The sequence below is a fragment of the Monodelphis domestica genome, chromosome 6, assembly GCF_027887165.1.
Source record: "Monodelphis domestica isolate mMonDom1 chromosome 6, mMonDom1.pri, whole genome shotgun sequence".
Taxonomy (NCBI): Eukaryota; Metazoa; Chordata; class Mammalia; order Didelphimorphia; family Didelphidae; genus Monodelphis; species Monodelphis domestica.
This window is the reverse complement of record NC_077232.1, coordinates 297,254,828-297,268,585: the sequence shown is the minus strand read 5'-3', so window position 1 is coordinate 297,268,585 and position 13,758 is coordinate 297,254,828. Positions and strand designations below refer to the sequence as shown.

Sequence of the window (13,758 nt, the reverse complement as noted above, 5' to 3'; positions counted from 1 at the left end):
GGAGCTTTAATCAATCTTCGAAAAGATTTAACTTACCCCCAAAATACTTCAGCTGTGGTAGCGCCCCAAGCGGGAAAGACGCGAGGACGTGAGGTGAAGAGAGGGAGGAGGGAGAATGAAGAAGGGAAGGAGGACTAGGGGGAGGAGAGGGCAAGGACGAGCAGAGCAGTGTCTCCTGGGGTCTAGTCTTGAGTGGCCAGTCCATTCTGGGTGACCCAAAGGTCACGGGGCGCCCTTCCCCCAGCTATGGGGGAAACTGGCCCCCAAGCACTCCCTTTCTGGCAGGCTTTATTTCATAGGGCACCCCTCATGCTCCTGTTCCCAAATGGCATGCCCTCTCTGGTGTCCAAATGACACAGAGGGACGTTTTGTTTTTCTCTTCGTTCTGTGCCTTGTTTACAGCAGGTGCTTCAGAAATGTTTTCAATGATTGGATGGGGTGATGCATGGTGGATTTCAAAACCTTATCGTTGCCATGGGTGACCTGTCTGCAAAAAAAGGTATACAAAATCTTTCAGGACATTCAGAAAAGTGGGATGGAAAACCAAGGGATTGGCAGAGCGCTGGGCCCTGCCAGGGAAGCACAAGGCCCCTAGGACATCAGTGCAATGGGAAGGGCACACGCTATCAGTCAGGACCGCAGGATTCTGCCTCCTGCTTCTGGCTGACCTTAGACAAGTCACTTAACCTCTTTGGGAGTCCCTGGAGATGGTGCTCTGTATTATTATACTCCTGCCTTCAGGGTTGTGAGGAAAGGACTTGGTAAACCTTAAAGAAAGGCCCATGGAAAGATTGTGATTATTACTTATGGGAAGACATCTTTTAGTGTAGCACATGAGGAGAAGGCCTGCAGACTGTGGTATCCCAACTCCTGCCCTTGGGGATGGATCCTGGACCTGGTTGATTTTGTAATGCCATCAGCTGAAGTCCCTGAAAATGTGCCTCCTGGAGATCAACTGAGAGCCTTTTTAGTGTGTCCTCCCTCCTGAATAGCCTTTAGAAAAGGATATTTCAGGATAGTGGTGCAATATGAATAGCTGGTCAGTCAGTGATGGTTTTTTGTCTTGTGGCTTTCCTACCAGTGCCATGGTTTTACTAGCAGCTCTACTGTCCCCATCCTCACCATTTCGGCCAGGGTTCTCATGACTGCTGTGTATATTCTAACTGGCATGGCCTGATCGGCAAGTATAGTCTGAATGTGTGCCGCCTTTGCTTCTGACAATATGCTAAAGACATTGGCTTCTTCAAGCTGGACTAAATTTTATTTCTGAACCTTGCTTCAATGATTTCCCTGACCATCAATAGTGACCATTTTACTGGACAACTATTTGAGCCACCTAAAGATGGATCCTGTTCATACTCTGCTAATCTGTACATATAACTAAAAAAAGTCACCCTCAAAAAAAAAATTAAAGACAGTGATGACCTGCTCTCACAAGTCTGGAGAGAGAAGTGGGGAAAGCAGGCTTGGGCTTGGCAGTGATGAACATTCATTTGCTCACATTCTACCCTTTAAAGGTTTTAGCCCTACTAAATTTAGTGGAACTATCATCATTTCTGAGTAAATGAAGTCCAAATCAGTTTTACCATAAATACTGACCTACACACAACATTTAATAGAGCTCATTACTCTGTGCCAGGCATGAAAAAAGGGAATCCCTGCCCTCCAGTAGCTTCCATTCCAAGGAGAGAGACAATGGGCACACACATAGGATAGAGGATTCTTAGACTGAAAGTAATGTGAGACCCAGCATGGGACAGGAATAAGATCTGGCCGGCTTCCCGTGCTACCTCCTTTAGTTTCTGGGGATGAGGAGAATGAATGACTGGGCTAATGGGCCATAAAGCCCCCTCCCCCCAAAACAGGGAACAATGGATCTTAGTCAGGGACAAATCCCTTCCCATTCCCAGACCTCAGTTTCCTCTTGTGTAAAATCTGGGGTTTGGAGGTGATGAGATGTAGGATCCAGAACTGGCAAGGACGTCTTGCCCAGCCCCTCCTTGGAAACTGGAGGTGCCGGGCTGCTCTGCTGGCCAATCTGGTATGGGGGGGGACAGAGGGCTCCACTCTTGGGCACTCTGGACACTGCTGCTGGAAGGCACTTCCTGGCGGTGGGACCCTGCCTGCCCAGGGTCCTTACCTCCCCAAGGGCCCTATGCACCTGGGCTGTGGGAGGGCTCGCTGGAGTTGGAAGCACGGTTAGTCCAGTCAATAATTCACAGCTGAGCACCCCCACCCCGGGCCCCTAGGGGGCTTGAAGGGCAGGTGCCTCCGGCTTGTGTCCGCCTGGCAGCGTCGGGACGGACAGAGGGATGGGCCTCGCTCCCCCGGCTTCAGCTGACCGCCCGGCAGTCCAGCTGTCTGGCCTCAGTTTCCCTTGCAGGGGGAGGGCGAGACCGGGCGGGGAGGAAAAGGGAAGGAGGGCTGCTGAGTCACGCTGAGGCTGCAGCTCCCCGCAGGACTTCCGCGTACCGGCCCCGCCCCGTCTGCCCACTGCCCCGCGCCCTCCGGGATCCTGCCCCGAGCCTCCGAGGGCGTAAAGCGGGCTCACTGGTGGGCGGACGCTGACGACGGCAACGTGGGCCTCTTTGTGGTGGCGGGCGTGGTGCAGCGGCTCGGCCCGAGGCTGCTGCGCGCTGCCCTGAAGCTCGGGCGGCGCTGGCCGGCTGCCGGATTCATGGAGCCCAAGTCCTGTCCCCTCTCGGGCCCAGGCGGCGAGCCCGCCGCTACCTATGACTTCCTGGTCATTGGCGGCGGCTCGGGCGGCCTGGCCAGCGCCCGGCGGGCGGCCGAGCTTGGCGCCAGGGCCGCGGTGGTGGAGAGCCACAAGCTGGGCGGCACCTGCGTGAGTACGGGGGACCCCACCGGCCCCCTGCCGCCCCGGGAGCGGCGCCTGGGGGGCTCTTCTGTGCGGCCTGTGGGGTGGCCCTCACCTGTGCGGCGGGGGCGGGGGAGGCGGGGAACCTCACCTGTGCGACCTTGCGGGGGAGCCCTGGGGAGGGAGGAGGATCCTCTCCTGTGCGGCCCTGAGCTCAGCCTGTGTTTGGGCGACCTTCACTTGCCCGGAGCGTACCTCATTGCCCCTCTTCATGCTGCCCTGGGACAGAGCCCCCCATCTTCTAGTTCCGGGGCTGTTGGCTCCCCTGAGCTTCCCGGAGCTTCCTGCTGCCCTTTGACATGGCCCCTAGAAGGCCCGTCCTGGGGAGGCAGGGGTGGGGTGGGGGGCTGGGCCTCCCCCTGCCTGGGCACACAGGGCCCTTTGTGCAGAAGGGGAGCCTCTGCTCTGGGCTCTGAGCATCCTTAGCTCATCTCCTGCAGTGCACTTGTCCCCATTTCATGGAGGGCAACCTGAGGCTCAGGGAATGAGATGAGTCGGGCAGATCAGGTTGGCAGAGCTGAGTAAACTGAGCTGGAAGAAGTGCAGGGTTCTCTATTAGTGGGAGGGGAGGCTGCACAGTCTGAGAAAAAGAGTGGAAACGGAGGCTCTAGTCCAGGAAGCATCTTGCTCAGGGCTACACAAGGGGTTAGGGCTTCTGACTCCAAAGCCAAGGTCATTTCCACAGGGCTGCCCTGTCCCCATCTCAGCCTCTACCCTGGAAGGAAGGGAGGTGGGTGATGCCCTATTGATTGCTCCCATTTTACAGAGGAGTAAACAGAGGCAGAGCCCTGAAGTCTAGCTCATGGTCCCAAGTGGTGGGCACAGAATTGGACTGACCAGCATTTTAAAGATTTGAAGGTAGGAAGGAATCTCCGGAATCATCTCTAGTGCCATGGAGAGTAGCTCTGGCCCCTTGTTCCACCCCCATGCCCCCCAGAGCAAATACCGACTGGCCCTTTATCACTTTCCCCTCCTAGCCTGCCTGCCCACCTGCCTGCTGTTGCTCACACTAGAGCCTCCCTCCATCTCTCCCTCTGGCATTCTCTGACCATCCCATGCCTGGAAGACTCTCCCTCCTCCACTCCACTTGGGGCCTCCCTGGCTTCCCCTCAGTCCTACAAGCATCCCTCTGGTGCTCCCCTCCCATCTCTGATTTCCGTTGTCTGGAGCGTGTTGGGTCTGTTCGTTGGCTTGCTGTAGATGTCTGATTAGATTGTAAGTTTGAGGGCAGACCCTGGCTTGTACCGCCATAGCACAGAGCAGCTGGCACTCGATCAATTGCCTAAATCCAGGTCTAGGCCACCGTGGGATCTGAGGCCCAATTTTTCTCACTAAATTCCCAAGAATTATTTTCTCTCCATCCCACCGCCCCTCCTCGGGAAATAAAAGGAAAGCTGTTCCCACAAAGCACATTCCCATGGTTGCCAGGCTGCTGTCCTTGAAGGCTGACTGTCCTGGAATTCCCCAGGTACTGTTGGGGGAGTCCTCTCCTCTGGAAGCACCCTTTGTGGTCCCAGCAAGCTTCAGCCCAAGGCAGAGCAGCACCGTTAGACCCGGGGCTCCTTCCAGCACTCTGCCCTGCTCAGAGCAGGCACTAAATAATGCTCAAAGAAAGCCCACAGGCAGACACCAGAAGAGATGCTGGCTCTCCCCAGAACTTCGGCCTCCTTTTAAAAGCTGCCCCTGGAGCATCGGGAGAAGCCAGGTTCCTCCCTAAGCCATGGCCTCCTGGCAGTTGCAACAGGGAACTACAGCTCTTAACTGCCACCTGGGGCCCTCTTCCCAGCCCCATCTGGAGTGGGAGACTGAACCACTTTGGGACAGATCTCTGAAATAGGTTCATGGAGGCCAGCCTCATCTTACAGCTGTAGATGAGGGACTGTGGTGGGAAGAGTGCTGGACGTCAGCCCTGCCTGCCGTTTGCCCTTCCATCTGACCATGGGCAAGCCCCTGCCCCTCCCTGGGCCTCACTTTCCTCCTCTGTACAGTGAGAGGGGTCAGACAAGATCACCTCTGGGGTTCCTTCTAGCCCTAGCGAGATCTGTGAGCCTAGGTGTGTGCCGGGGTGGTTCCTGAATCTTCTAGGGCCTCCGTTTCCTCCTCTGTAAAATGAGAGGGGTTGGATGAGGTCACCTCTGGGGTTCCTTCTAGCCCTGGCGAGATCTGTGAGCCTCCCTGTGACTGGGGGCAAGTGGAGAAGTCCAGGCTAGGCGATGGGCAGACTTGGGTTGGAACTGGGAACAGGGACATAGAATGTTGGGCAGCAGGGAGGGAGGCAGGATGGGTGCGGAGCAGAGAGTGCTACGGGGGTAAGTAGAGTGAGGGCCTGAACCTGGGAGAGGGGTTGGGGGGAAACACGGCCTGAGGGCCGTCATGGCCAGGAGGACTTCGCCTTGGCCTGCCTCACCACCCGGGGGCAGAACCAGGAGTTGTCGGGAGGCCAGGACTTTGTAACCAAGAGCTGCCCCAAGTGGGATGGCCTCTGGGATGGGCTGAGTTCCCTCCGTAGAGGCCGCATGTCGGGTGTTTCTACAGTGGCGCGTCCTTCCTGTAGGGGTTAGGTTGGTGCCTACATAGGTCCTTCCAACCCAAGTAGGAGAGCTTCCATAGTGACATAATGGGTTTATCTTCTTAAAAAAGAAGGGCAGTGTCTGAGGAGAGACTCTAAATGAACACTAATGCAAATACCAACAATATGGAAATGGGTTCGCATCAAGGACACATGTGATACCCAGTGGAATCGCGTGTCGGCTATGGGGGGGGGGGGATGATCTTTGTCTCCAATGAATAATGTTTTGAAATGACCAAATCAAATATTGTTAAAAAAAAAAAAAAGAAGGGCAGCTGGGTGGCTCAGTAGATTGAGAGCCAGGCCTAGAGACAGGAGGACCTGGGTTCAAATCTTGCCTCAGACATTTCATAACTATATGACCCTGGACAAGTCACTTAACCCCCATTGCCTAGCCTTGGTCTTCTGCCTTGGAACCAATACACAGCATTGAGTCTAAGATGGAAGGTGAGGATTTAAAAAAATACTTTGAGTATTTATGAAAGTCTTGAATACTTTGTTTTTGGGTCTAGGAAGCTCACTTGGGTAGCTGAACCAAGGATGGGCCGGGGAGATGGTGCTCAAAGTAGGAAGAGCAGCTGAGAGTCTTGAAATAATCTGGGGAAGGGGAGGCAGGTAACGAGGGCCTGAATAAGGTGTGACTAGGTGGGGAGACCAGGGGAGAGCCGGTGGTCAGGGAGGCCTGACAAGCCCAGACTGCTCAGATATGGGGGCTGAGGAGGAAAGGTTTTGTGCCAGGGTCAGGCGACGATGGTGGCGCCCTCACCAGAAGTAAGTTCAGGAGAGGGCTTTGAAGACAAGGTAATAAAATCAGATCCTGAGATTGAGAAAAATCCTTCCTTGTCTATTCTGGTGACTCACTCCTTCCACCCTAGATGAAAAATGAGGTTGTGGGGCTCTTACTTTCTTGGGTCACTGCCCCAGAGCTTGGGTGATCTGGGAGAGAAGGGGTGGCCATCCAGGGGGTGGGGGTGGACCTTTCCCTGCACTACCACCTAGCTTCTGTGGCATGAAGTGGTGGGAGAGAGTTTGGGGAAGAGCCTGCCATCGTCTCAGCTAGATGAAGGGTGAATGAGATGGCAGAGGAGACAAGCCCCTGATTGCCTGGAGCAGGGAGGGTACGATAGGCCCCCTCTTTCTGTCCTGTGGCTGCTACAGAGAAGCTTCCTGTTTCATGAACCGGCCTGAGGGTGCAGGACTGGAGAAGGATCAGTGGGATGCTAAGGGAGGGCCCCCTCATCTCTGCCTGCTGGAGGCCCAGTGCCATTGAAGTTCTTTTTGTTGTACATGAAGTATTTCTCAATCAGTTTCATAAAATGGGAAAGCTGAGCTGGGACTTTGCTCTCACACCAGATTATTGCCTTCTTTGTCTTTTTCTGGGAGTGACAGCCATCAAACAGGAGTGTCCTGGGTGGGGAGACCCTCTCTTGGGGCTGAGGGCGCTGGGGAACAAGATCTGGTTCCCTGACCTGAAATTGTTCCTTTTCCTTTTCCAGGTGAATGTTGGATGTGTGCCCAAAAAGGTATTCTTCTTCAACTTCTTCCTTTGTCTGCAAATTGGGGTGGGGTGGGGTCTGCTTTTAGGAGGGCTGATATCCCTCAGAAACTTATAGACTCTTAAGCCTGGATCAAGCAGGGGCAGGCATGGGGCAATGGGACTCACAAGACCTGAGTTCAAATCTTATTTTCTGCTTTTGTGACCCTGAGCAAGTCTCATGACCTCCTTGGGCCTCTGTTTCCCCACCTGTCTAATGTTGATCTGAGGCCTCTTCTAGCTCTAGGATCCTGTGTGTGACCTAGCCACTCCCCCTCCTTGGGCCTCAGTGTCCATCAAATGAGGAAGGTGGGCTCGATGGCCTCTGAGGCTAGGCTCAGATGCATCCCTGGGTCTCTAAGGTTCTTTTACCACCACCTCCTCTCCCAGGGTGTACCAAATTTTTGACTCCCCTAAGGCCTTTTTCTAAGAGTTTTTTCAAGTGAAAAAACCAGCTTCTCAGTTTGCCCTGGTGAATGGCTGTCACCGTGTGGCCAACAAGCCCCTTCTCTCCAGTCTCCTGGTTTGCAGTGGCCCCAGGCTCAGCTTTCAGGTTGCCCCTGAGCTGCAGTCAGCCCTGGCAAGCTGGCCCCAAACTCAAGAGAGCTGGGTCTATGGACCAGAACACAGAATGGCTCAAATTCTCCTCTCAGGCCTCCCTTCTCTCACCTGCTTGTCCTGACCCACTCAGAGATCTCTTCTAGCATGAACACTAGAATTCTCCAGACTTAACTCTTCCACAGCCAGGGAGCAGGAAGGCCCAGTCTGTTGTGCCTCGGAGCCTTCTGCCTCGGGGCCTGCCTGGCCAGGACCCCACCCCAAAATCTCTGTGTCCTGCACAGCCTCCCATGACTGAATTGTTCACCCCTTTACTGTGATGGATCTGACTTAAAGACCCGTGGCGGACAGAATGTACCCAGTCCAGAGATAACAGGCATCACCCCAAGGCTGCCTTCTCTTCCCCCAGGGACGCATTCTCCTCATTCCCTCCCCTTGGATTGCCCATAAGGGAGGAAGCCTTGGCATGGAGCTCTAGCCTTGCCCTCTTGTTCACTCATGGGGACGCCCCACTCTGGATGAGTGCCACGAGGGTGGCAGGGTGCAGCTCAAAGTTGATTTTAGGACAGCCTTGGGAGTTGGCAGCTTCCTGCTGTTAGGGTGCTGGAGGATGTGGACTCTCCCTAGGGACTTTACTCTGAGCAACATTGTAAGGATGTTTTCCCTGAACAGTTAATCCCACTCCTGGGGTGTGGATTGAAAAAAAACCAAGCCCAGAACCTCTCAAGAGAGGGAGTGGCCTCCCTTCCTCTAGACCTTTTGTCTCATTTTATAGGAGAGTAAACTGAGGTCAGAGAGGGGAAAGGACTTGCCTCAGGTCACCCTGATAGTCAGGGACAGCCAGGATTTGAATCTAAGACCACTGATCCTAATTCCAGAAGACCCTGAGATTTGGGAGTTTGGTTTCCTGGCCCCTAAATCTAATAACTGCTGAGTGTCCTGGAATAAAAAAGACACCAATTGAATAAATCTTGGTAAGAGCCCTTGATTACTAGAGTACATCCTTGGGAGTTTGAGCCCCAGAGCTTCATGAAGGCCGGTTTTGTGGAATATAAAATTTGTATCCACTAACCACTTTCACAGGCTTCTGCACATAGTAGGGATGGATTGAATGACTGAAGCAGTGGTTGGAAGCTTGGTGAGGCTGGGACCACATCTGGGTCTAGCAGAGTTTAGAGAGGCTGTTTGTCTGAGGGCCGAAGCCCAGCAAGAATCCTTTGGTGCCCACAGTTTTATCCAGCTGGGGGTCTGAGCTGTGGGTGGAGCACCCACAAGTGAGCATGGCGTCAAAAAAGCAGGACAGATCTGGAAGGAATTACAGAGGCTGCTGCATTCTGCCCCCTCATTTTACAAACAAGGAAACTGAGGCCCTGGGCCAAGGTTATACTGGCTACAAATTTGAAAGGCAGGATTTGAACCCAAGTCTTTCTAGCTCTTGTGCTGCTGAGAAATGCCAGGACCATTTATTTGAATTAGTTTAGCTGTTGTGCTAATTGGAGCCTTTATTGGCACATTTCATTCCTGAGGCCTTGGTGTCCAGTGGATAGAGAGCTGGGGTTTGGAGGTAGAGGCCCTGTGGGCCCCCCAGGCCTTAGTTTCCCCTTCTGTACACTGAGAGGATGACACCAGATGATGTCTTTGGTCCCATCTGCCCCAGATTGATGGTCATTGGAGCCCTTGACCATCAGGCCCCCTTGAGCATTTGGCAAACATTCATCGTGGTGCTGAAACCAACCCCAGCACCTGCCCCAAAGAGCTGGGGAAGCTCCTCAATGAAGTGGGCTGGTACTCTCTCAAAGTGATCCCCCAGTCTTCTCTGGCCTCTCTCCCAGGTCATGTGGAACACAGCGGTCCACTCAGAATTCATTCATGATCAAGAGGATTATGGATTCCAGAGCTGTGATGCCAAGTTCAATTGGCGGTGAGTGTGGCAGCCCAGAGGGAGAGACCTAGTCAGGCTAGCTTAGACAGGATGGAGGGCTGGACAGTCGTGACTATGGCAAAGGTTTGGAAGAGAAGCAGGGAGTATGAACATCCAGAGTTCTCTTTCTAGCATTAACTCAGCCCTGGGGCTGCTTACAGGAGAGGCAAGGGGAAAGGGTATAGTGTTTGCCCTCTGGCAGCATACACACTAAGGGGCAAAGGAAGGAGCATACCAGCAGTTCTGTTTCTAGAGCACCTGGGATGAGAGGAGAGGCCAGAGCCAAATTGGAGGAGGAGAGGTGGCTTCCAGTTGCTTTTAGGAGCAGAGACCATGGTTGGCATCATCTCCCATGGTGTAGAAGGGCATGGACAAGGAAGTCAGGGTTATTTTCTCATGTCCTCTTAGTTCCAGGGGGCTCTCCTTGCTTGGATGGATGGGGAAAGCTGTTTTCCCTGCCTCTGGATCCATAGAAGCAATTGCTCTCATGAACCATGGGGTCATTTTGGTTATTGACTAAAGAGATTGAAATCTCATTCCAGGGTGATCAAGGAGAAGCGGGATGCCTATGTCAGTCGCCTGAACACCTTCTATCAAAATAACCTCACCAAGGTATGTCTGCTGGGATCTCTGGATCTTGGGGTTCAAAGCTTTTCTTTTAACATTTATTTATTCATATTTTAGACACTAGGTCTGCCTATCTTGCCTAGCCTGGAAGTGCCTACAGGGGCTACTTATGGGCCCAATTCAATACCAATCAGCACTTGTCTTGCTCTGTTTTTGACTTGGGTTGGTCACTCTTCCTTAGGGAACCTGGGGCCAACCCAGCCCCCACTCCCAGGGGCCTGTCACATAGGGGAGACCGAGACCTCTGCCCACCTAGCTTACTGCAGCCCAGACCTCCAGCATCAGCTTTTCCTGGAGCTGGGATGATAGGAATGCACCACACCCAGGTTCAAGGTTTTCATTGTAAAGGCTGCTCCCAGGCAACTGTTCCCTCCCAAGCTTGCCTTATCATGCATGGAGACATACAGGTCCCTGCTCCAGCACTCAAGCAATCCCTAGGTTTCTGCCAATCTCCAGTCTTCAAAGGTTTTCAGCTTTCCTCAGTCTCCCTCCTCATCCCCCCAGGACAAGTCCAGCCCACATTCCCTTCCGCCTCTTCAACTGAAGCAGCCTAACTCTGAACTCAGAATCATCTTTGTCACTGAAATATTGGAGTTTGACAATTATGTTCCTCAGTCACCCACGTCCAGGATTCATCTCGGTGGGCATTCTATAAAAGCTGAAAGTCTGGACATTATCACTGGATTTCAGCAAGAAGGGGAGTTTCTTAGATGTTTTTTTGAGATGTGTGGTGCCTCGGTCAGGGTCCAGCCTCACTCGCAACTCCAGGGGTTCCCGACTGGTGGCAAACAGTCAGTCAAAATAAATAACAAATGGAAGACAGCTTAATCATTACGACCATAGGACTGCTTCGCATCTGACAGCTGCTCTGTCATACCCAGGCTGGGATTTTATTTTTATACCCATTTTCTTGGCATGTTCAAAGAGAGATAATTGGAAAAGTGAGACATTAACTTTTAACAAATCACTTGATTAACATTCTATATTTTTGTATTATGATTACAGACAGAATACAAGATAAATAATTTCATCACACGTGGCTTACTAGGGAGTTAGAGTTACTGATTTGTGTAGTTGAGTCACTGAGGCATATTGAAGCTTAGTGTACCTGTACTGTACCTGTAGGTATTGTATGGGCCTCTAGGATTGATTTGTGTGCTGGCTTTCTCACACTTTGTGTGAGAAAGTTTTGGGCGTGGCCTGTAGCTGCTATTTTGCTGGGAATTATGCACCTAAGTAAAAGTTAACCCATCATAGTCTTTTTGGGATTGGGCTTCAGGGTCTGATCTTTTGGTGATGTTTTAGAGAATTAGGGCACAGGTGTTTTGCCCTTGCATTATTTCTTTTGAGACTAGGGGGCATAATAATCATGTCAATTCATAGGGAAGGGGAATTGATGAAGGATGTCATGTAAAGGGGGATAGAGTGGACAGTCACATCTCGCCAAGGACCACTTTGTGGTCTCCCCAGCTACCACGTGTGACTTTGTCACGGCATTGTGGTCTGATGGCTCCCAGCAGTGTGGCATTCAGATTCTTCCTTCACTTGGAAATGTTCCTCAGTTATCCCTCTCAGCTCCATTCTCTTTGCTTTATCTTCCTTTATGGGCTTCTTGAAGTGCAGTTGTGTTGACTTGTGACTTGGGTTATTCATTCTGCTTTTTCATCTTCTCTCTTGACAGTTCTACTGTTCAGTATCTCTCCCACTCAGGAAACTTCTTCACCAGTTATTCTAGGCTTCCGTTTCATTTTAATTGATGCCAGCTGGCCATTTTTTAGGGTAAAGAGTTCTTGCAGTGGATTCCATCTGATTTCTGAAGTCTAGGGCAGTTATTTCATTATTTTCACTTTGGATGGTTCTCTTCTGATTATTTTGTACCCTAATATTTATTCATCACATTGAAGGTTTTGGGGTTGTTGTGGGGTTTTTTTGGCTTACTCATTAATCATTTTTTCCCTCTTCTGCAAGGCAGTCTTTCATATAAGGAATTGATTTTGCTTTCTTTGGTAGATGTCTTGTTATTTTTGTGGTGAAAGGGCTCTCCCTTAGAACCAGCCATTCATTTTACCATTTGCTGGAAGTGTCTTCTCTGATTTTTATGGAATACTTTTTCTATGTCTGCAAAATCTGGTCCACCACGTCAGTGGAATATTAATTTATATTTATATATATTTACCATTTACATTGTTAAATGCCCATTATCAAGACATTCAGGGACAAATTGAGGAATAAATGCATGAGCATGCACCCTTAACTCCTGTAGCCCTGCAGATCACCTTGGTCTAATGACTTCAGAGACCTAGGCTAGGCAGTCTTGTCCCTGCTCAAGGAGTTTCTATTGTAATGGGAAGGACAGCCCACACAGTGGTGTTCCAGGGGTGGTAAGTGGAGCAGGAGAACAAGAGACAGTGCTCAGGAATTGCTGTCACCCTCAAGGAGCTTTTCCTTAGATCCCTAGAGGGTAATCCGGGCCTCTTCTCTTTTTTTTTCAGTCTGAAATAGAAATCATTCGGGGTCACGCAGCCTTCACAAGTGACCCTGAGCCCACCGTGGAAGTGAATGGGAAGAAGTACCGAGCTCCCCACATCCTGATCGCTACTGGGGGGGTCCCAGCCCTGCCCAGTGAAGACCAAATCCCTGGTGAGTGTTGGGAGGCTGTGCTGCTCCTGGGCCAGCCTCGGCTTTCACATCTAGCCCCAGTGGTTTCTTTAGCTACCTCCATTGAGCTGGGGAGGCCAGACAGCTCACCCTGACCCTGCTGTGTCCCTCCCAGACTGGGTCTTCACAAGGGGGCCAAGGGAAGGGGTGTACCTGAGCAGCAAACATCCAGGTAGGGTACTGAAGAGGGGAAGAAGACTAGAAGGAAACCTGCTTCATTTGGGAGTACCATCTGGCACCAATGGGCAGTTGTCACAGATAGCAAAGAGGATTCCAGAGGTCTGGGGGTGAATTCCCTCCCTGACTGCTTTGTGGCCCAAATAGCTAACTCTTGCCAAGGGGATGATAATGCTTAGGACTTGTCCTTGTTGCAGAGGGCACTGGGTGCTCAGGAGGTGCTACCAGGAGCCCTTTACCAGACTAGTGAGTCGTCTGGAGCTTGATTTTAGCAGAAATAAAATTCCCAATGGGACCCTGCAGTCTGGCACTCTGGAGCATTGCTTCAAGTGGCTAAGGCCAGACAGGCCCTTTGAGGCACTGTCATAAAGAGAAACAATTCTTATGGAAAAGAAAGGGGATGAGGCACCAGAGCAGATAGATCCGGGTGCCCAAGGGGCTCTGAGGCTGGCTGAGATTTTAGAGAGCCATGTTCAGAAGCTGGAAGTGAGGATGATGATGGGAACATGGTGCAGTCAGTACGAGGGTTGGGAGGAGCCAGGTTACTTTTGAACACCAGCTCTGGGGACATGTGGAAGCACCAGATCTTGGCCAGTGCAGGCAGGGTGGTGATTCAGTAGCCCCTGGGGTTGCTTAGAGTCCCTGCCAGGAGTGGTGCTCGTGAGCCCGGAAAGGACATGCAAGGTATGCTTAAGCAAACATCCTGTTTCCAGTCTACACTGACTTGGTTGATCTGGCCAAGACATGCTCTGTCCCAGGACACTGAACAAGTAGCATGGGGTATGGGGTTAGGGAAGGGGAAAGAGGCTGGGGGCAGAAGAAAGTGCTCTGGATAT

At 51.9% G+C, this 13,758-nt stretch overlaps 1 protein-coding gene across 2 annotated transcripts in view; it reads left to right on the top strand.

Moving 5' to 3' along the window:
- The first annotated feature begins 405 nt into the window (after positions 1-405).
- GSR (glutathione-disulfide reductase) overlaps positions 406-13,758 on the top strand; it is a 28,396-nt gene continuing 15,043 nt past the window's right edge. The window contains exons 1-5 of one of the 2 annotated variants that reach the window (XM_007495575.3): positions 406-499; positions 6,944-6,970; positions 9,372-9,460; positions 10,003-10,072; positions 12,580-12,727. In XM_007495575.3, the coding sequence (XP_007495637.1) occupies positions 446-499; positions 6,944-6,970; positions 9,372-9,460; positions 10,003-10,072; positions 12,580-12,727 (388 nt within the window). In that variant the 5' untranslated portion in view covers positions 406-445. Of the gene's footprint in view, positions 500-2,076; positions 2,846-6,943; positions 6,971-9,371; positions 9,461-10,002; positions 10,073-12,579; positions 12,728-13,758 lie in introns of those variants that run through there. The other variant, XM_007495574.3, reaches the window with a different exon arrangement.